Source organism: Rhopalosiphum maidis, chromosome 1, assembly GCF_003676215.2.
Source record: "Rhopalosiphum maidis isolate BTI-1 chromosome 1, ASM367621v3, whole genome shotgun sequence".
NCBI lineage: Eukaryota > Metazoa > Arthropoda > Insecta > Hemiptera > Aphididae > Rhopalosiphum > Rhopalosiphum maidis.
Genome location: NC_040877.1, coordinates 42234232 through 42259428, shown reverse-complemented (window position 1 = coordinate 42259428; position 25197 = coordinate 42234232). Strand labels below are relative to the sequence as shown.

Below are 25197 nucleotides of genomic sequence, written 5' to 3'. Positions count from 1 at the left end.
CGTCCTTTAGACAATAACGCCATAGAACTGCATATACGCATATTACTTTTAAGTCGTATTATTAACGGTATTACAATAGTTAACGAGTCGAGACTATAGTAATTTAATGTGTGACGTACATTAACTCGTACGTATTTTTGGTCCGACACAATAAGAAGATAAAAGTTAAAATATAATTGGTATTTGAAATATTTTATTTTTAAGACCTGATTAATAGTATTAATAATACTTTCCGACACTACGCCGAGATGAGTAGATACGTATAAATTATTAAAATCCTATACACGACATTTTCGTCGTGTAACACCTCCAAAACTGGCAGCAGCCCGGTAGTTTTTAATTTTAGTAAAATTCAAGAAAGGAAGACGCGCGTGACCGTAGAACAGCGTATAGAATTTCGTGCGGGGTAACGCGTAATATATTGTAGATAGATGGGAAAAAAAATTGACCTGTCTACCGACTGATAAGAGAAATCTGAGAAATGTTCAGAGTTCTCAACTGATTTTATGAGATATACACGTATTATAATATTATATAGACGCTGTCGTGTTTGGTGATAAATTGTTTCGCAACTTTTTAGTGTTTCGGTCTTATTGCGGTTAAACCGACGGTGACGCTACATACCAATCTAGCGGGAAGGAGGCTTTAGAACCACTGTTCGTTCAAACAGACAGGAAGTACAGTCGTTGATTTGCTTCCTAGAATATTGTGTAATCCGGTGTCTCTTCAACACGGATTGTTCGATTTGGTTGTAAGCGATAGCCCCTGTCGTCGTAATATCTCTTATACGTTCGCAAAAATACGCAACCGTAGCAGTGAGTCGCTAGACGTGTTATACGTTGAAATTCTCTTCCGTGACAAGGGAATATAATATGTGTACAACAGACGATTATTATTATTATTATTATTTTTAATAAAACTGATGAACATTAGTAATCAGAACATTTATTCATGAGTTCATGACGTATATTGTATGTGTACAAATTATTATTTATAGATGTAATATCATCACGTACATTTGCCTCCAAAGTTAATTCTTCTCGTAGCGAGATTATTAATATAATAAATAAAATAAAAAATGATAACATTTTGTTAACAAAAGTTTCCAGGTTTTTGATTTCACGTCCAAATATCTCCACAACGCACACTAAGTATTATATACTCAGAATTAAAATTATTATTCTGATTGTTATTACTCAGATTCAAAACTTTCAGTTTAAATCTTAAAAGAATAAAAAACTTAATACTCAAACTCAAAGTTGAATGATATATTATGTTTTAATTGACTCTAGAAACAAATTATTTTAATAATTTTATATTTGCCACACCTGCTATTAATAAACACTAAACACAAATACAAACATAAATACAATAGATAAAAATCGTTATGAAGAAATTGTACAAAAAATATTGTATATTAAAATTTATCTAATCTACAAAGCAGAATTTATAAATAATATATTATACACATTGTTCATCTTATTTATGTTTAAAAATCTGTATATTATGTAAACTACTATAATTTCTTAGAAATAAATAAACGAATCATAATATTGGATTGATGAATTTAAACAAATTTAAAACTAATAGCTATGTTTTAACAACGAATTACCTATTAGAAAGTAAATATAAATCAGCAAATAAAAGTGTGTAATTATAACTAACTTAAAATAAATGATAAAATGTCAAATTTAAAGTTTAATATCAATCAGAGTTATGCTAAAAGAACGGTTGTGGTTGACAAGTGTTGGTTGGCGTTCCTTAACAAGTTATGAAAAATAATGAAATAATCGAAAACTATATCGTCAGAGAATTAAATATAAACTTACTAGATTTATAATCGATATAATAGTTAAGAGGGCATAAACATTTGAAAGAATTCTTTCTATCCTTGACTACGTACCTAGCTGTAGAATTGAAACAATAATAATTAAATTGAAACTAAGATAAAAAAAAAAAAAATAATAATAATTGAACAGAACAACTCACACCAGTATACAATCAAGTTGAATTAGTACTATTAAAAATGTAAAAAATAAATCCGTTAAAGTTATATTATTCATTATACTATGTTAGCATAATAATTATTGTAATACAATACAAACTATTTAAATGCACTCGCCTATATGTGTTTACAACTATGTGATTTTCAAACTGTTATTCATTACATTTCTCAGAATCTAAAATATCTAAATTATATTTCACGTAACAGCCAAAATTATAAAACTTAAATCGTTAAAATTAATTTAATTACGTTTATTAGTTATATCGTAATACATTTGGGAAGAATGTTATAAATTATCTTATATGAAATAAACGTTTCAAAAGAACAAATTGATAAATTAAAGCATCGAAATACATTAAATTAAGTTAATTAAATACGGTCATGCTCGTGATACGCTTATATTGAAATAAATAATTTTAAAAGATTAAAAATATGCCACACGATTCATACAATTGTTACGAAATCAAAGTTTAATTTACTTTAAGTGGTTGTCAGCACTTGACAGACAGTTGGGAATTCTTACTGAAAAGTGACAGCTACTTAAAGTAATTTCCTTGTAAAGTATTGTAATAAATGCTATATTCCTTTAGCACTACACGCAATGGACCCCCAAAAAATATGCGTAGCCCAAAAAACAACATTTAACACCTTATTTCGTAATCCCTATACCATCGGTTGCGAGAAATGGTCAAATGGATGATATTCCATTTGATATTATTTATGGTTCAACTATCAAGACGTAGAATAAATATTATAAGGTTACGGTTATGGATTTGAAAGATATAATTATTTAATAAGATCAAAATTATTCAAGATAAATCTCTAAGTCTGTAAAAATAATTTTATAAAATATTTATTATCATAAATGTGTTAAAAAATACTGTCAATAACTTTTAAAGTTTTTGCTCGTTTAATTTGTATTTTAGAATATATAGTATATATAATATATATATATATATAGAGATTTGATGTTTTGAAGCTTAAAACGTTATATTAAATGCAATTTAATACTATTGATATTGAAAAAAGTCCATCACTTATCAACATGTAATTATTTTAGTGGTGAGTATACATTGAAAAACGTAATTAACTAATTAATAGTATTCAATGTGGTTTATGTGAAATAAACCCTTAATTGGGGTTAATAGTTTCGTTAGGTTAAATTGTTGGTAGGTACTCAGAGTTAAGGGTTGTTAGAAAAAACTGATTGACAATAAGAATTACTACCCATTTCATAATCATTACATTTTTATAATTTAGGGTAAATACGTGATCACTACGCGTTAAAGTAACATAAGAAAAAAACCATCATCTCTCAGTTTATTGAACCAAACTAACATAATATTATACATATATATATACATTTTTTTAATGACGTGTGTTGGATTCTTTTGTAGAATCTATGGTTTCGTTTCGAAACTGCTAGTGGAATCCTAAGCAAACTGGCATGATCACATTCTGAATGAACGCTGGTGGAGAATAAGTAATGCCCTCCGGACAATAGGGCTTCAATATATATTGTATAATATGAGGTTTTTTTATTTTCTTTTGGAATCAAGTGTTCATCTAAAAGAAAAATAAGAAAACTAGCTAACAACACTAAGAACAAAGAAACGTATAAATATAACTCAGTAAAAGTAAATTGCGTTACCTACACAATTATCAACACGTCATAGTAATTTCGTGTAGATAGGTATATTATTATCATTTTGATACTACTATTACATAATATATATATATATATATCAAACTATCTATTATTTGCTATAATAATGTTGTAGTAATTTAAATTCAGTTTTACGTAAAATACATTTATTGTATGTTCAAATGGGTGCTATAAATCAATAACTTGTTTAATTTATTGATATAATATACTATTAAATTATATAACCGCGCGTATGTATATAATAGGTATTGTATGTTTACGAATATTAAAAAAAAACTATTTACATCCCAATCAATTTAATTTCAATACCTACTGCCTACAATTTTTTTTTCTACAAATATACAAATACTCCATAGTTTGAGCAGGAAGGTATTTAGTAAGGTTCAGTCATTTTCCTGGGACTTGGCAAAATCCGGTTTTGGGTAGGTTCGATTTATATTATAGTTTGGAACTGTAATATAATATTACTCTCCGTTTTTGAACTTTGTGTGAACGTTAAATAAGGATCGAATCAAAACTATTTCCAGTGGAGTTTGGAAGTTTGGCTACAACTTTTCGTGACGCCCGTGTATACAATATAGTCATAGATTTTATAATCTATAGTGTAAAAAAAAAAATTATTATCAAATAGTTACTTAAATGTATTTAATCATGTTGCATGTTTATAGTATATTATTAAGTACCTATGAACAATAAATATTATTGTTGGTTGAATGTTACAATATGCCAATTATTGTACAACACTACGTATTTTGTTTTTGTTTAATTTATGTTCTTAAAATTGAAGCATTAAAAGGATATTAAATATTAAGCACTCGTATCATTGTGTTAATAAATCTGTAGTATCCTGATGAAATGTGCATCACATCGAAAAAAGTCTCATCGGTTCAACAAAATAATTCACAGTTGAAGTGGAATTTAGTTATCACACTTGTTTGCATTTCTTCAATAATGTGAATATTTTTATCTTAACCTTTGAAAAATTACTGAGAAAAATAAAAGTTACATTTTTAAAATACAATAAATAATTTATTTGTATATTTAAATGAGCTGTATAGTATTGTTAGGGCATTCCTTTTACCCAAAAATGTGGTAATAGGAAAATATTAAATAAATCATTATTGTTAGGCTAATATGGCATTCATACGTATATAGTCCAAGCTTCATTCAGAATAGAAAAATACATTTTAAAATTTAAATGTTAAGAATGTATAAAATTAAAAATGTCATAATTTCATTTAAAATAAGTAATAACTATACATAAACTAAAAACGGCTGGTAAATTCGTTATTAAAAATATGTGAAAAAATTTATAACATGAAAAACTTAATACGCGAATAAATTATATTCAAAATTCAAAGAATACACATATTAAAAGATTTGTTTTCTAGTATATGGAGCTTTATGACCATTTGCCAATAAAAAAAAGAATCAATATTGTTCAAAAATTAAATAACCAAAATAAAAAATGGTAAATGAAATGTTATTGAAACGTTTCTGATCGTCTGAATGTAAATATATGTCGTTGTAGATTTAATGTACTGTAACAAACCACGTTAAGTGCCTCACATAAACTTATAAAATTATTACATACGTTTTTTCTAAGTTCATTTTATTAGAAATATTCAGAAAGTATACACAAAAATATATATAAAAAAAAAAAAACAGAATAAAAGCTTTGATAATATTAATTCAGTTTAAATCTTTTTTTCTAATTCAATATAGATGATTGAATCTAGTTTTTAGAGTTTTTACGAAAAAATAAATATGTTCATCAATAATCTAAGAGTACCCCTACGGTAACCGACCGACTATACGTTTTATATCTACAACCGTATAGAACTACTGTTAATGGTATTACCGTGGTATAATACACGCCCTCGTAAGGGTATCCATTATTGCGAATTTACTATCTATATAACATACAACTGAGATCGGCCTGTAACTGGGACTTCCGGCGGAGGCTAACTCGTTTCACATACTGCACACGACGCACATATTATTATTATTATTTAGGTACTCGGCCGGAGGAGTACGCGCAAACTGGCGGCGCGCGTGTATGCAAAGGGGTCACCTCCAGTGTTTATCTACAAGCTGACATTAATTTCGACGTTGCCTGATAATGAATGACAGCTATTGCTTTTAGCTCGGAACCGGGTAATTAATCACCCGTCTATATATTCGGACCCGATGATTTGGATCCTTTTCGTCAAAACTAGCTACGTGGCAGCCGTATCGGGCGTCGGCGGCATCGTCGTCGACGACCCGACCGCGTAGCCCGCGGAACACTCTGTTACGTTCCAATTTTTATTCCATCTGCAAAGTGTGTGTGTGTGTGTGTGTGTGTGTGTGCGCGCGCGCGTCGTATTAAAAACGTGTCCAGGCAGATGGTGCGGGCAATAAATTTCTTGGCCCCGGTGAGTATAAAACCGCTGAAAAACCATTAAAAGTTCAACGGGAGGACTTAAATCACCGCGAACTCTGAAAACCCGTCGACACACGATAACAATTTTGGCCCGACTCCATTGACCACAATACCCGCCGACCAACTCGAAACGCTGAAAATATAAATAAATGCCATACATTGCCGAGGTTTTGTCGAAATTGAAAAAATAGCTCGTGTCCACCATTTACCACGCAGATTTATGTCTTTGGGCCAGTGACTAAGTGGATCATATCTACGCAAAGGTTACGTACAAATTACGCCATAACATGAACTTTATACATTGGCTAGACGGTTGGTCACCACTGTATCTTAAAGGGATCCCTTTTTGTTTACAATGTTCAAATAAATAATATTAACAATTATAGTATTATGTATTCTCGGAGCATTTCATTGAACGAATGTAACAATTAATATTTATTATGATTTATGATGTATTATATTTATTGCGTATATTGTGCGTGTAGTATGGATGACCACATTACAAGTATATAGTATATAATATAATAATTTATAATTTGGGGGTGTTCTATTATAAAACACAAATGAAAATACGATTTTACAAAATTATTAGTTAAGTAATATTAGCCATTACAAAAAAATTAAATGTAAATTATATAAAACTAGTTACCTATGCATTAAGAATCTAAATAACGATAAAATGTTGAATAATGCAGTATATTACTAAACTTATATTAGATTTAATGTTTACATAACTTGTATATTTTGCATTTTTATATAGTACCTAACAAAATTTATACGATTCACAGTTATTGAAGTTTTCACAAATTCTACAAATTGTATTTATGTAAAATATTATGATTATTATAAATTTAAAAATAAAATAAAACTAGGTGTAGGTACTCTTATTGGTCATGGAAGTTTTATTCAAAGAATTTAAATTATATTATAGATATTATGTAAATATATTTATAACAATCCAATCAGATAAGTTAAATGTTTTAGCGACTTTAAAATATTCGAAACATTTAGTAATAATAAGAAGAAATGTATGAAACTAAGTCTTCGGCGTGAATTATGAATTATAAATAAAATATTCAGCTGGTAATAAGTAACATTATTTATTTATTTTACGCCATACGGAATTTTATGAGGTGTAAAACGTATCAAAAATAGTATGGGTAGGTATATATTAAAAAACTAAAATAAATTATTAAGCTAATGGAGCATTCTTCTCGTATATATGAAAACCATAATGCGAGGTGCGATTTGATAAAACGTAGGAAGTGAGTAACTGCTTGTGGGATAATCAGAAACTTAGAATGTGGCTGATGCGAAGAGGTCTGCAGTGTCAACTGCGCCATCCATTAAGAAGCGAAGAAATAAAATATTCTGCATAAACACGGTTATAAGGAAGGTTGGGAAACATTATATATATATTTATGTGTGAGCATATAAAATATAATTTTGCGCATAATATTTCATACATTTAATTACTTATTATATTTAGCTGCAGTACTGTTAAAAAAAAATTAATAACCGTATATATTGTATGAATATGTTTGAACATATTAAAATTCGTTGGATTGACATTTGTTGCATAAAACACAGATAAAAATAAATATGCATAGAGAATTTGATGATTTTGTAATGCCTACAGTCTGAATTAAATAATACTTTTATTTGACTTAAATCGATATAACAACTGCGAAGAGAATTTAATAAAACATTACGTTGCTTAATAATACCACCAACCCTGTCACACGAATCACCTAACTGAAAAGAGGCCCCTATATACATTTTTCATAAAATAAATTATAGTTGTCCTATATGGTTATGGATATGGGAATGGCATTATGTTGTGTATGTTAAAATTGTAATTTATCATGAATTCGATAATAAAACGATTGCAATTTAATTGATTACCTTTTTTACATTAAACAATTAATTTCATTAATAACTTTATAAAATTAATTATTTAATGAAAACTATAATGACTTAATGTATGCGAATGGTATATCTATATGATTAAATTATTTGTGTTATAAGATATTATTTAAAAACTGAAGTGATTGATTTTCAGAATTAATAATGTTTTATTTATAGTGCCACATATTCAATAAAAACGAATTGACCAATATTATTCGACCGCCATACAAGGTCGCTGCAATACAACTAATATTTTTTATCCTCCAGTCATTTTTGGGTAGGAGTAAAAAAAAATCCGGATTCTATAGATATTTTAAAGCCGACAGTTTCGAAAAATACGCATTTTAATTATCGATCACTTTTAAAGTTTTAACAAGTATTTATAATTTGTACGTTTTTGTATTTTTTATTTAACGCCTACTGTTTAATAATGATAAAAAAAATATTTTTTCAAAGACTGAGAAACAACATGATTGGAAAATAAAAGTTATATTTATAACTTACACTTTACGCTATAATCAACTTCAATAAAATAAACTTTTTGTAATACTAAAATAAACAAATATTCTTAAAAACCAATGACAGTATTTTTTATGAATTGTTAAACAATTTTCCTACAACCGATTAACAATGAGCTTAAAATATATACTTATAAGCTAAATTATTATTACATATTTAAATAAAACAAAAATTATTGCATACTTAAAACATATATATTGTACTTATTTCTCACTAAGCTGTAATATTTAGTTATATAGGTTCGCGAATTCGTGATATGTATAATTTTTTATATGACTGTAGAACTCTTGGCTCTTAAATAATTTTTTTTTAATTATTGAAAAAATATTTCTAATGCAATATAATATGGTAGGACTATAAATATTTAATATAGAAATTGCATTTTTTCGCATAACAATAATAAAACTAACATTAAATATTGATAAATAAAATAAATGTAGCATGGCGAATATCAAAGAACAACGTTTAACTAAATGTTTATACCTACAAATTAAAATACAAGATGAACATTTTAATTAATTAGTTAAATTGTTAAACACCTAAATAAGGTTAGGTTAATGAATTATTATTTTCTTTTAGTTAATCATTTTTGTGAAGTTCAAGAACTTAATGAAAAAGTGTTAAATATAAAGATTAAATATAATGACGCCTTTGTGCTTAATTAGATTAATTTTATAATAGTGTTAATTATTTTCATACCCAATGATTTGAATGTCAACATGGTCGAAAATAATAATCGATACTTATTATCTATATACTTGTTTATTATAAATTTAAATACTTGTATTTCATAAGTGATAAATTAATTAATTTAAAGTTATAATAATTGCATGAAATAAAGTAAGCAGTATTTATTTTTGAATTATAATTTAAAAAAAATGAAATTGTTTTCATGGTCAGTTAGGTAATTTAAAAGCCAGGAGCCAATTACTTTTTAGAGCATTGAGTACAAAGTTTATAAAGAAATTGGTAAATATAGAATAATTTCTCATTGAAAATTTAAAACCGTGTAATACCTGTTGTACATAAACTAGATTAGGAGATTAATTTAATTACATCATATGAAATTGCTTTAAAATTATAGTACGAAATTGAAATACAGATTATGACTATGTTTATGTGAATAAATAAACTGTTTTTAAATAACTATTATAATATCCTTGCGCTTTATTTTTTAAAAAAAAATAAAAGTTGTTGGTTAACATAACTTGAAATAGGTACTATGAACATTTTGAGGCTTACATCTGACGTGTGAACTAGTTGTCTTGCGTATTAAAGTTCTAAAAAAAAGTAACAATTGAGAAAATTTGTTGGGATTTTGTTGTGAAAATAAACCCATTTGTAGGGTTTTGCTCATTCTAAATCCCTTTAAAAATGTGTAGAATATTGTTTTCAACGACTTCAAAAAAACATTATCATACTATATTCATATATTATATATACCTACTACCTATACACACAACCTTGCAAGTCAATTAATCTAACTATACGTGATTCACCCTCGGTATATTTAATGCAAATTTTAATTTTATTTAAATATTTAAACATTTTAAATTACGTCGCTTACTAGTCATACGTTTTTAAATGCAATTTAAAATGCTGAACGCGAGTGACACACATTATTTACACACTATCGATAGCAGGTCAATAGATTTAACAGACTGTTTTTGTTTTGGACAAATTTTAACTGTCACAAAATTACGTTTATTTTCATTCGACATATTTATGGACTATGGTAGACGTGTCACGCGTTGCGGGTCTGTATACAGTAATTCCTTTAACACAGTACCTCTACCCAGAGCTAACATTCATATTTGATATGTAATTTATAGTACAAATTAAAAAAAAAAAAAAAAAAAAAAAAAAACAACCCTGGCACTTGATACAAACTTAACACAATTAATTTTAAGGTGAATGGTTAAATTTATTTACTGCGCGGTGTATTATATATAACGTGGATATTAAATCGTGTTTCTTTTGAAAGTCAGACATGTTTAATTTCACACATTTATTTATAATTTATAATGTACCAACCTTAACACGTGCATATGTTAACGTAATATTGTATACGACCCAGATTTAGTGAATCTGGTCTAAAAAGTTTGTGATTATCACGTGTGCTCATCGTTATTACCTATGTTGATCGCGAATGGTGTTTTGAATTATAAATATTATAGCAAAAATGTAAAATATATGAATATGAGCTTTATAAAGCAATTTTGATGTCTGTCATTCGGGTTTCTGCTTCTAAACATTGGGCGTAGAGTCGTTAAAGAGAAAATGCTTGCCTATAAAACAATGCAAATCCCGATTTTTTCGCTTGAATAAATATGCAATTGCGAAAACCCTATACGGTTATTTCACCCCTCTTTGCTTCTACGCGTAACGAGTTAAATGGATAAATTATTGATGATCATATGAATAGAAAGACCTAGAAAGAGACTTAGGCACTCACGATATTTGATTCCATTGTAGGTATACAATAACTTTAAGTACATACAGAGATCACTACTATATGTTATGAATAAAAAATATTTCAAGATGTAGTTCAAAAATGTCCTAGTCATGTTTTAGTTACAACGTATAATACACCAAAAAAAATTCTAATCCTGCATTTTTTTTACGGCCATTAGTTAAAGTATTTTGAAAATTTGAAACATAAAATTTAATATCTGACTTATTAATTAATAGCCCAGTCAAATTAGGAAAAAGTTCGGAACTAATTCCACGAAAGCTGGAGTTTAATTTTTTTTTTAGATCATACCTTACTTATAAACATACTAAAAGTCCTGACACCTACCCCTTGTGCGTAGCCCCCCACCCCTCTTCAAAGGGTGGCGCACCCCTTTCACTTGTTTCGCTTATAACTCGTTAGATTTTTAACTTACGATAAAAATACCCATGACCAAAATTAAAGACCATACAATTTACCATAGACTTGTGCTACTTTTAATATATATATGTTGCGATAAGTGTTATTTTTTTAAAAAATATAAAAAATAATTTTTTTTTATCTTTTTTTTTATTGTGTTTTAGCCAAAACCGTCAATGATACGCTGAAATGACCTATGACAAAAGTTAACGAGCATATTATTTTACATAAGATAACGTTAAATTATTTTAACAATTTTAATTAGCATAAGTAAAAATGTTTTTTATATAAAAAGTGACGATGTAATTGAACAATTTGTTGACAATTACAAAATATAAGAATCAGAAATCTAATTACAATATACTAAAAAAAAAATGTCGAAAGCTGAATTTCGGTATATGAGCAGTTTATACCTTATTTATGAACATACTAAAAGTCTTGACACCTACCCCTTGTGCGTAGCCCTCCACCCCTCTTCAAAGGGTGGCGCGCCCCTTTCACTGTTTTCGCTTATAACTAGTTAGCTTTTCAACTTACGATAAAAATACCTATGACTAAAATTAAAGACCATAAAATTTACAATGAAAATACATTATTTTATTTTACATACATATTTATAAAATTGAAATAAAAAAAAAGTTAATTATGAAACTATTAATTACATACAGTAATTTATAAAATATTTACAAAAATTGGAAATTATACATTTATTTTTATTTTTTCAGACTATAAGCTATGAAGTTAAATATAAAAATAGTGTTGGGTTTTGGGTCCTGAAACAAAATTAATTAATATACTTAATATTTTCATATTTAATTATTTAAATTATATTATGTATTGAATTATTAAAATCATACAGTACCTTATTAATTATATTATGTGGGTCTAATTTTTTTTATTGTCGGTGTGTTGGTTTCTTCTTTTTGATTTCCAATTAAAAATATTTCATCGATATTGTCCTCAAAGTTGTCATCAATATGGTCCTCTTCTACATCATCTATGATCGGTTGCTGATTTAAACATGAACCTCCGTGACAATGCTTGCATATAACCGAGCATAGCAATCCTGCTTTTCGACAGCTACAATTTTGTTCACATGTTTTTGCGCAGGCACAACTGATCACTTTTAAAAGAGTATCCGGCGCTGGTGGCTTTTTCGTGAAAACTGGATTTAGTTTGCCATTATCTTCTTTCCATCCCCAATTCTGTGGATTTAATCTATTACCACGCCACAACTGTATTTGCAAATACACTCTATGTAAATGTTCTCGTGCCGCATCGATAGTAGGCGGAAGTCTAGCTAGTTGTACTTGTTTTTTGTTGGAAGCTGCGGTTTTGTGAAAAATATGATGTCTTAAATTATTTAAAGATGTAATATGGGCTGGAGCTTTATATAATGCTAAAAGATATTTTTCTCCAGCACATTCAATTTCTTCGGGCGATGACGATTCATTATTAAATATTAATAATGAATCGTGTAATTCCGGGTGTTTTTGAACTGTTTTCAGGTGTTTTATTTTGCCTGTCTGAAATAATGACGAAGTAGTATCACATCCACCCACCGCATGGATAAACATAAAATATTGAATCTCATTTTTAAAATGTTCTTGTAAACTTCCAACAGCATAAGATCTTGTTTCTATTTTTCCTCTACCCGGTTTTTCGAATATTATTGTGTTTTTTGGAGGACTTAATGTTAATAACAGTATAAGTAAATCAATATCCTCTCCTATGACCACTACTTGGATATTATCGTCGGTGTTTCGTATAGCTGTATTGACAATAAGTAAATCAGCGTCATCTTCGGCTTGATGAACAAGAATACCCGAAGTCAAAAACTTTTCAGTCAACATTGTTATAAGCCTTATTTTGTTCTCGGTGTTGGATAAAAATTTTTCTTGAGTGGTTAGTACATCCATTGACTCTTCAAAAATTATGTTTGTACTCGTATACATATTTTTTCGTCGCTGTCTTTCTGAATTTTTAATATTTAATTCGGTATTTGCGTATCCATCAAATACAACTATGCAGTTAGATCCATAGTGTCTTTTCACGTAGCTTATATAATTTTCTATGATATTTCCATACGTCGAAGTTGAAGGCCATACAACACGATGCAATAAGAAACCTCCATCGATTACTACAATAACATTTTTGTCCAGAACATTGTATGTGTTTGTTGTAGTTAGAAACACATCATATAAAATTGATTTTTTAGATTTTCGCATTTGACCTGATTCGTCGAACAATGAAAGAGGAATAGGTGATAACTCGTATTCAAAACATTCTTTGAGCTCTTCGTCAGTCTTAACTCTTATCATTATTCTTTGGAAGAGTAATAAAGGATCAATTGAAAAAATGTCATCTCTAATACAAACCGTTAGTTTTTTAGCAAAATCTAAAGGGACTACGCGATTTGCTCGTTGTAACTTGACATCACTAAAATTATCACCTATAACATTGTTCATCGTCTGTTGGCCGACTTCTTGTGCTTTATAACAATTAATTACAATACAACAATAGATCCCCTCAAGATTCAACGTTCACTGAAACCCTGTTTGTGTACACGTGTACTATGGCCGGCTCACCATCCACAACAATTCCGATTCTACGAATTATATCTTTTACAACCATTGCGATAATATAAATAATATAATATACACGTTAATATAATCCAATGACATTATTCATACTGTATATTTTATAAAATTATACGACTATTTCAAATGTACGACTTACAATAATTAAAATTATTAATATAATTTAACATTACATTATGTAAAATAATATGCTCGTTAACTTTTGTCATAGGTCATTTCAGCGTATCATTGACGGTTTTGGCTAAAACACAATAAAAAAAAAGATAAAAAAAAATTATTTTTTATATTTTTTAAAAAAATAACACTTATCGCAACATATATATATTAAAAGTAGCACAAGTCTATGGTAAATTGTATGGTCTTTAATTTTGGTCATGGGTATTTTTATCGTAAGTTAAAAATCTAACGAGTTATAAGCGAAACAAGTGAAAGGGGTGCGCCACCCTTTGAAGAGGGGTGGGGGGCTACGCACAAGGGGTAGGTGTCAGGACTTTTAGTATGTTTATAAGTAAGGTATGATCTAAAAAAAAAATTAAACTCCAGCTTTCGTGGAATTAGTTCCAAACTTTGTCGATTTTTGGTCTAATTTGACTGGGCTATAATATTTTTAATGAAATGCATAATATGATGCGTTTTGTCTAAAAGATAAAATAAAAAAGATAACACAATATTTTAAATAGTGTATAAAAGTAAAAATACAAATAATATTATGTTTGGTAAATTAACTACTGAATACGTATTAATAACGTTTTCTCTTTTAATACATATGTAATTATTTGAAAATTAAAAATTTACAAAGAAAAATATATTTTTAATTTTAGTTATTTATTTAAAACAATTTTAAATGTGCTTTATTTACTAAAAGTCAATAATATTTTAAGTCATGCACTTTAAAAGTAAGGGCTAATTTCAATACTTTTTGTGTAGTTTTGATAGTTGTCATAACGTATTAACGTATAGTAAGTGAATATATTCTCAAAGTTCAATCGAATATATTAAACAATAAAGTTTATTTTAGTTCAAATTAATAAATCTGTAGTACTAATGACTGTTTTTTTCTTAAAACTTACAAACAATTGAAATATAAACATAATAATAAATTATTTTTATAGAACTATAAGTAATATTACCATACTTTAATCAATAAACAAAACGTATTATTCATACTAAATTATTAATGTTTATACTTGTAAAAATTTTCTGAATCCCAATGGATGTATTGTATCCAAATATGTTGTTTAAAGACTCGTCTATACCTCAACACCGAATAGTTTCGGTGTAAATATATAGTGGAATATTATATTTGGGCGATAAAGTCATTGATAAATCATCGAATTTGAAAGAAGATTCTGAACGAAGTTTGTTGGAACAAGCTCTTTCTAACTTTCAACATTTCACGGTTATTTTTATAATGTCTGTAGGAAATATTGAGAAAATCGAAAAATTACTTGTTCAAAGTGCTATCCAAACTCGATTTTCCACCCTTTATGATACTAACCGTTGTATTGAAAGTTATCCTTTTACCCGGATAAGTGTTAACCATAAAAGATAATAATAGGTACATAATAAAGATACCGTTCTAATAGCAATAGATCTTTAGTACAATATGAATCTTGAAATTATGAATATTATATCTGCATATAATATTATGACGTTTAGAGTATATGCAAAAAAAAAAAATATTACGTTACATTTGTTTATTTTTAAGTTTATTTTCTTTAGTTAATACATTATTTTAAATGTCAGAATTGGCTTGTTCTCTAATTAGATAATTTAAGTACTAATGTTCCTCGTAACTTAGTAGTTCAATAATTTAATCGAAAATCTAAAATTGACTGTCTATGTTTAATGTATTGTGTGAATTATGTAAATGAACACGTTTGGACAATTATTGTATACCTATTTTAAATTAATCGCTGAATATTAAGCTGATAGCAGTTAACCAAAATCAATTGTACTCAAGTCATGTTTAAAGGATATAATTTCTACCACGGTGCTATAAATATATTGCATTATTTATACAAAATATAGAAAAATGGAGTTGTAATATTTAATTTTAGGTAACGATAATAATTTTCGTTTGCAGATAAATATAAATAAATTCACAGCATATCATAATAATATTATAATATTAAACAGTTGAAAAACGACTTAGACAATACTGTGATATAAATAAAATGCACCGCAGGAACCTACCGAGGTATATAATGTATTATGCTTTATGCATAGTGTAGAGTTGCCGGCCGTATTTAATGACTTCGCGGCGGACTACATTAAAAGTGGATTCCAAGAAAGAGAATGTGTTGTTTGAATGAGTGTGTGTTTCTGTGGGCGTGTATATTGTAAATAATAATAATTAATAATGCGTGCAACTTGCGTTCAGTTATTACTGGGTGTCATATAATGTCTCGTAGCCACATTACAGCATGGTCGCTGACGTGTTGATGAATGATGCACGTGCACGTCATTTTCAACTGAATTTCAAGTTTTTCAAGTGTTTTTTTTTTCTGCGTCCGGCCGACGGTAATTTATTCCAACGGTGACGACGGACGACCAGTCGGACGGATCTTCCGCTATGATATTCGCCGCGCGTGAAGATCGCATACAACGAACAATTTCAAAAATGTCGTATTTAGTGAAACTCGTGAATAAAAACGTTGATCTTTCAGCCGTTTGCATCAACGCGCCAATGTCAATGTTGACCGCACCGCGAAGTGTGGATTTGTGGTCTATTGCACTCGTATTATACGATGTTCGCCACACTTCAATTGCAAGTCCGAGTACTGGTTGATTCGGCACCGGTCGCTGGGAGAGGTTGGCCGTCAGCCGGTTACGTATCTAAAGCTCGATTAAAATGGAGGACATTAAAATGTTAACGTTACTTTCGATACGGAGCTTATCGTCCCTGGTTAATGGCTTCTTTGAGCATTTTCAATCAGTAATATTCATTTGTATTGTGCTTATATTTCGAGGGGGGTGGGGGGGAGCTAAAAAAATATATTTCAATACCTCAAATTTTAAACATGTCGATATTCAATAACATAATAATTTTCTTGTTTTCAAAGTACCGTACAGCACTCACACCAGTTACACCTACATCGTATACGAATAATCTGATATCATGATCGGTCTGATCGATCAATAGAAATTCGAAAAACGGGCAATTACTGTATTCGTAGAAAATACTATTTACTGTACTAATTGTCAAGACTGTTGGGCGTACACTTTTGGATCATTATCGCTATTATTGTTATAATGTTATCATTCATTCTATCGACTGTTCCGATTTCGCTTGAGTATTATATGTCATTTTAGAGTTTTGACGGATGCCGACAATAATATTATTTATTACCTCCCTCCCCGCCAAAAAACAAGTTTGTAAATATACCACTGATACTTTGATGTAACTATAATAAAATATAAAAATAACATCTCCACACAAATTCGACTGGTAAAGTATAGAACTCGGTTACGCCTCACAGTTCTCGCTCCAAGTTTTCTGAACATTACACAAAATTTTATTTTATTAGCAATTTTTTCAATATTTCAGGTTTATAGAACATTTTATAATATTGTATTATTACCTGTATATTATATATATATATATATATCATCATTTAATAATATTATTGCATCACCCGACAATATTATAGCATTTCCACTGAGACCTGTGTAGGATCCGCCTACCGATATTTGGTCGTTATTATTGTTGTTCGCCGTCATTGTTTCCGCGTTGTCACGATCGTCCCTCATCGGTTGTTTGTTATTCATTTGACGTCCTATAACGGTTATTGAAGTGATGGCTGTGAAAAGAATATTCGTACCTCCGCACAACATAAATTCTTATACACGTACTATTCTTATAAATCCTAAATGTAGGTATATAATGATGGCACGGACAATATGTTACTATTATTATGGCAATAAATATATAGGGCATAGGTTATAATAAAAATATATCTATTTCATGAAATGTCCATTGTTATGTGTAAATGTTTTTTGTTGTATTTGCCCAAATAACGATCAACGTTATAATAATTGTGAATAAAAAAATTCACAATTAAAATATAATATATGAATACATTTCATACATTGAATAGTCGACACTGATATTTCGTTTCATTTTAATGATTTTACTAAATGTTAAAGAATATAATACGTAATATAGCACATTTTTCATAGCTGTTTTCTCATATGTTCAACCAAATTTAGATAATTAAAAAAAATAATGTTTCAAATTTTGATGAGCTGAATAAATAAAAGTGAAATGTTTAGTATAAAGTATAATATATTTGCTAAATATCTTTAATATATGTTAAAATATATAATAAATGATTGTAAAGTAAATCGTACTATTATTGTATAGGTCAGAGGAGGCCAACCTTTTTCTACATTGTGCCAAAAAAAAAAAAAAAAAAATGAAAATGTGCCATAAAAAATTAACACTTATATATTAACTTTTAAATAATATAATATAATATATATGTGTGTAATTTTATCTGAAACTAACGTGCCATGTACTAACATCAAATGTGCCGCAGGTTAGGTTAGCAATCTCTGGGTATTATGCTGTGAATATAAAAATTATGTATTATTATACTCGTTTAGTATCTAGATTATACAACTGACATTTTTAAGAAATTTCTTTTTCATTTTTTTTTTTTTTTTTTTGTAGTCAATTTGGGAGGCGGACACATAAAAATTTGTTAAAACAACCTCCCTAATAGTTATAACCAGCCACGCCCAGTTGTTTATTTTTTAAGTGATATCTACTACCCTTAAATATAATACGATTTTTTGTTTTATATTATTATAATTTTTTTTTTATATTTTAACGTTAAACTTATCGTTGTACAACAAATAAATAATACCTTACCCAAACGAAAATATCAAATGATTAACATTTGAATATAAATAGCTATTGATCAATACAAATTACATAAATATTGTATTTTGTACTACATAATATACTGAGTACTACATAGTTTTTTTTCTAATTTATTCATGTATTAATGGTATAAAAATAGTCATATACACAGAATGTTTAAGTATTATTTTTAAGATAATACAGATTGTATTTACAAGTAATAAATGTGTGTATTTTCGATATTTTTAATAAGAAATTGATACTTGTGAAAATGATTGTAAACTGTAACAGACAGTACTAAGTTAGGATTTATTGGGTAAGTTAAATGATGAAAATAATTATGTAATATAATCTCAAAATAATTGCATTTCTTTCAGAAACTGGAAAACTGTAAATGTGAATAATAATAATTAATACATTATTTTGAAGGAAAATAAGTGACATATTTAAACGTTGTGTTATGGAGTAGATAAAAAACGTATGCAGCGTCAATGATTTAGGAGTATTCAGAAATGAAATACGAATATTAGAGGAATCAAAATTATCATTGAACACAAAATTGGGATCCGGTTTTAACGAGAAATAAAGACAAAGATTTTAATATTAAGACGAAAAGTAGACGGATTAATGCAGTGGGTAATGAGTATTATTTTAATTAAGTTAAACATTATTAATTTTATTATATTTTGATAAGTTCTTATTTTACTTCCAGTATATATAAATATTATGATTGATAAAAATTACTATTCATTTAAATGATATAGTATATACTTAAAATACATAACATATAATATAATATCTGATGATTTGTACGGTTATTAAATTGTATTCAGATAGTGTTATTATAAAAATAAAAACTTAGTTCAACATTTGAATTAAAACATATATCACCTACCTTTAGATTTATTTGTATTTACTATTTATTTAAACTTTTCATTTCAAGAACTATTATTTTGTCGATAGAAATATGGAGAAAGTATATGAAAGTAATAAATACGAATTGCTATACACGCAAACGTTTGATTACTATCCTTTTTAGTTTTAAAATATTATAAATTATTTTTTACTATTTTACAATAAAAATTTCACAATGTTACACTTAATAGTTTGGAAAATCGATTAAATACTATGCAGGTAATATAAATAAATATGTTAGTTATTTTTATTTTATTATGGTCAACACAAATATTTAAAAAAAAAATTAAGCATTTAATGATATATGGCTAAAATTTTAAAACCCATTTTTAGATACATAATACATGTATTATACTATATACATTTTTAGTTGCTTCTCTTAAAATGTTTTATTGATGGATTTAAAATCAAAAGAAAGTGACAATTCTTAATCTACGAAAAGCACTTATCCAAACCACAGGAAAGATTCTAACGCTCATTAATTAACAGAATAATCATTATATCCTGACCCATTTTATAACGAGTTGTAATATTCGAGAGGGAATTAAGAAGAGTTAAGTTAATACAAGTGAAGCACACAAGTAGTTATATATATATACGTGTTTGTCTACTATCCCTATGGATCTCATGAATTTGAATATTCGGCTAATTTATTGTTGCTTAAAGGTTATACTACATATCATTTACCTAGATATCATACGTTATTAAAACTTAGATAAACGTTATGACAAAAATAGGAAGATGATTTAGGTTTATAGTCATACCTGAATAATACACACTAATGATTATATTAAAATACCAATCTACATAACTAACAAAAAAAATAAAATAAATAAAATAAAATAAAATGTTTTCAAACTTTATAAATCACGTATCTAAAGAGTAAAATATTTACCCTTATTAGTAATGTTCTTTAAGATATATAAACATAATATTATTATAATAATATATTAATATAAAAGTGAAATATGTTTAATTGATTCTATTGACTTGAATCTGAATAACTAAACAGTTAATTGAAGCATTTTAATTAAAAAAAAAAATAAAGTAATCATTGTATATATACAAGGTCTGAAAAATGTTGTGCGACAAAAATGTAATTTTAGTTATAAAGGTTTGAACAACCAACATAAACATTTTCAATAGTTTTTCTAACAAAAATCTAGAAATTCCAAAAATTCAAATGTACAATTTTTTTTTTACAAATTTTAAGATCGAATTTTAATGCAACTGTAAACTGATCAAATCTTTTTAACTTATTGTAATTAAATAAATATTATTGGCAAGGAATTTAAATATTTCCAATCGAATTTTATTATTAGTAATTTCAATGCACAATTCAATTTTCAAAATATTTAGATATATTTTAAGCTATTTATAGTGAAAACATTTCCACAACGTTCTTAGGTACCTACACCAATTTGCATGTATTTTAAGTTAGTAACAGTTAGTAATATTAAATCAAATAACACTTTTATAATTTATATAAAAAAAAAGTATGTACAATTTATTATAAAAATTGTTTTATCTTACAAATCACTAATTTAAACATAAATATATCTATGATACACGTACACAATCTTCTGACGGTCTTTACTTGGAATTATTTTTCGTATGCAATGAATTATCATTTAATTAAAGTTAAGCGCTATTAAAGTGTCTTTTAATCAATGATGAGGTACGTTTAACTACTATTACACAGTAGAATGACTTCCGCGATTTATTTTTTTTTAATCATAATACTACACGTCCACTTTAATGTTTTTAAAACTATTCTGATTTTTTTATTAAATGCGTTGAATATTTAAATTTCTTAGATATATTATTAGATATTATTAATATCAGGATAATCTAAGATTCTTTTTTTCCATTTATGTGTGTTAACAAAATGCAAGAAAAAAGCTTGAAAATATAGTAAAAGGTTCATAAAAAATTGTGTTTATAGAGACCTAGTGATAAAAAAAAAAAAAAATGCATTTACAACATTGAAAATTTGAAAGTCAAATTTAAATAAAAATAAAAAATTGACTTATATTATTATGTTTCAAAAATATTATTTGAGGATATTTAAAACTTTTATATATACTAATATTTATAAGTGAAATTTCCAAAATATTTAGATTAATTATAAATTATTTATATTGTAGACCTTTACATTGTTCGATTATACATGTAAAATAAAAAAAAAATACAATTACAAATTTCACTATATAATAAAATATATTAAATAAAACATCCTTTGTAATTCAGACGGATGGGTCAGAATCGTTTTACGTACACCAACAACTATTGATAATAATTTCTATGTAATGATTCATCATCGAATTCAAATTTGACATATCTATTGCAATGATCTTACTCAAAAACGAGGTAACTAGTATACAGCAGAGCGACTTTCCTAGTTTTTTTTTTCTTATTTCGTATGCATATTATTTTCTGATATTGTTTTCAAATCAAAGTAATATACGCCACATGTTGAGTATATAGTTGATAAAGGTATACTGCGAATATTAAATTGATTTTTGTTGTTAATTTTTTCCAGTGTATTTTCTTCCTAGCTTATTATGAAATTATTATGGTACACATGTCCAATGTTTACGTTATGGTCTTTTCATCCGACTGGTAGCCGGAAGCTTCCACAATGAATAATAATTTGGTTGCATACGAGTTGAGTCTCAAAATTAAATTTGTATATATATTGGACCTCGATTTTTTCCTGGTACTACGCATTAGTTGGGTCCCACATTTGTTTTAGTAATTTACTAGTTGGTTATCGATTTTTTGTAAATTTTAGGTAATTTCGTAACTCATCAGATACTATGTGTATGATAGAAAACCATTAAACTATACGAACATCAATAAAGATTGACGTGTTGAAATTGGAATTTGCTGATAGATTTATGAAATGTACACTAAAAAGTTGTATTTTCAGTTTTTAAAATATTTGGTTATTTGAAGTACAACTTTTAAAAATGATTAATATTTAATTAAATGTAGAGTTCCAGTATTATGCAATACATTTTGAATTAATTAAGTGTCGTCGTTAATTATTGTTACAATTAACCAGTTATGTGTATAATTTTTTAATTTTAAATATTTTTCGATTCAAATCTATTTAGTTCTTTATTTTTTACTTCTTTGAAAGTTTTTATGTTATTAAGGCAATGACGAATTTATTTGTATTTTTTTTTTCATACAAGGTTAAAATATAATTGCCCTTCCTAATAATTGTTCATAATGTTATTATTAATTTTTTTAAATTAGATTTTTAGTTTTGTAAGTATTACTTTGTTTCTGTTTCCACCCAGTAATTTATGCAGTTCTCCTATTTTTTTCTTTAAGTATACAACACTCATTAAGTAGTGTTTAGTTAATTAGGTATGTACCACTGGTTAAATATATAATTGGGTTCATTCTTTACCACCAAGTAGCCAATATTATGTTTTATTTTATTTTTCTCGTAAGCCAATAAAAATAAAACTAAAAATATCAATTTTTTATTCCTACGTAACTATAAAAGTATACTCACAAGTCACAATAGTGTGATAATTTTATTTTTATTCTGTACTTTATGTCAATTTATTGATCATTATAAAAATATAAATAGTATAATTAATAGCACATCCTTTTATTTTATTTTTCCACCACAATTTTTTTTCTACTGCCTTTATTCTTAATTTACGTTTATAGTTTTATTTATGGACTTAATAATCGTTATTATATCTAATAAAAACGTTATCATTCAATTAGAATTGTTTTAATTCATCATTATTCATTTAGTTTCTTGTTCTATATTTTAAAACACACTTTTTCTAAATTGTATAAAACCTACACCTAAATCGCTATTGTGAACTATTAGTTAATGGGCTATAACGTATATAAAATAATCCACTGCTAAAATATAGTTTGTAATAAAAACCATTATGGAATATAATATATACCACCTAATATTATATATATTATGAAAAATAATGATAAATTATTCGTTTGACATTAAAAAATTAAACCAACTTTTAAAAACCTCTAATCTCAAACCAAAACAAATTAACTTAATATTATAATGATTATTCAATTTATGTTTTAACTGTAGTTGAAATTATTAGTTGTATTGCCTAAATAATCATAGAGTCGACGACATTTCCTGTAGTCTAATCTAGTTTGATGTAATTGAATATATGAAACCATATAATTTTATATCAAATGTTATACTTAAAAGAGAAATAATAATATTTGAATACCAGGAAAATATATTTTATAAAATACGAGTAAACAATAATTACAATACATGTAATTATATAACGTTATATAATGCTATAACGCACATTACAATATATAGATACATGCGGTAAAACTTGGAGATTTTGAATCATTATTAATAATTATTAATAGTACTTCCTATTTACACGATCGATAATTAAATATTTATATTACTTATGATAAACATAGGCCACATATTATAACCACATATTAGAATTTAACGCAGTTTCTCAATAATTAATCAGAATCAAAAAAATTAAGAACATTTTAACCTCAATCTCATCACCAAATATCAAAGCATCAACGAGGTTGACAGAGATTACGGATCGAAAATCAAATACATCCGTTTTAATATTTAATAATAAAAATGCCTTAAGTAGTCGTCAGGTAAGTTGAAAAGCTGTAGTTTAAAAACACAGCTAGAAAATTTATTTTTATTATTAATGACATTTGAATAAATTAATATGAGTACATTTTTAATTTTAGGTGACAATAATCAAAAATTCTTTACGTATAAAATCATCGTCGTTCTGAATGATTTATGCATTAGTATGGAAATTCAAAACTTGTCTTAATTTATCGGTTTGAATGTATCTATAGTACTTTCGTTTAATTCGAATAAATTAAACTAAATTGTAGTCGACGTGAATAACATGTATTTTTGTGGTGTGATCAATATGTTTTATATCAATATATAAATATACTATACTTAGCAGTGTGGTTGACCTGATTAAGAGTTTCAATTTAATTGTAATAGACAGTTTTACATTTGTATATATCCTTTCTTTAAAACTATATAGCTATTTATTATAGATATACATAAAGGCATAAAGCACACATGGCCACACACACATACACACATATATATATATAATTATAAATAAATTATGCATTTAACTTATTTAATTAATATTTTTATTATTCGTTGATATATACAGAATTAATTTTGGTGTGGGGTGAGTGCTTAGTCCCCCTAAAATTAAAATTAGCTCTCAAAAATATATGTTATAGTTAAAGTATTAAATCCTCCATTAATTACCTAATTTATGCTAAACGTGGTTCGAAGAAATTTATTTTTATATAAAGTTCAAACGAAAATTCAATATTGATGTATTTTTCATAGAGGACTGTTTCTTCAAAGTTTTAATTATCATTAATAATTA

General features: G+C 26.9%; 2 protein-coding genes across 2 annotated transcripts in view; one reads left to right on the top strand and one right to left on the bottom strand.

Annotated features, from left to right (window-relative positions):
• Positions 1 to 25197, top strand: part of LOC113560359 (basement membrane-specific heparan sulfate proteoglycan core protein-like) — a 141232-nt gene that overhangs the window by 439 nt on the left and 115596 nt on the right. The gene's annotated exons all lie outside the window — the stretch shown is intronic.
• On the bottom strand, positions 12110 to 14572 carry LOC113560358. The gene is made up of 2 exons (XM_026966190.1): positions 12258 to 14572; positions 12110 to 12168 (listed from the first exon to the last, which is right to left on the bottom strand). Exon 1 carries the CDS (start codon positions 13861 to 13863, stop codon positions 12271 to 12273), a length of 1593 nt encoding a protein of 530 aa, XP_026821991.1. The 5' UTR covers positions 13864 to 14572; the 3' UTR covers positions 12110 to 12168; positions 12258 to 12270.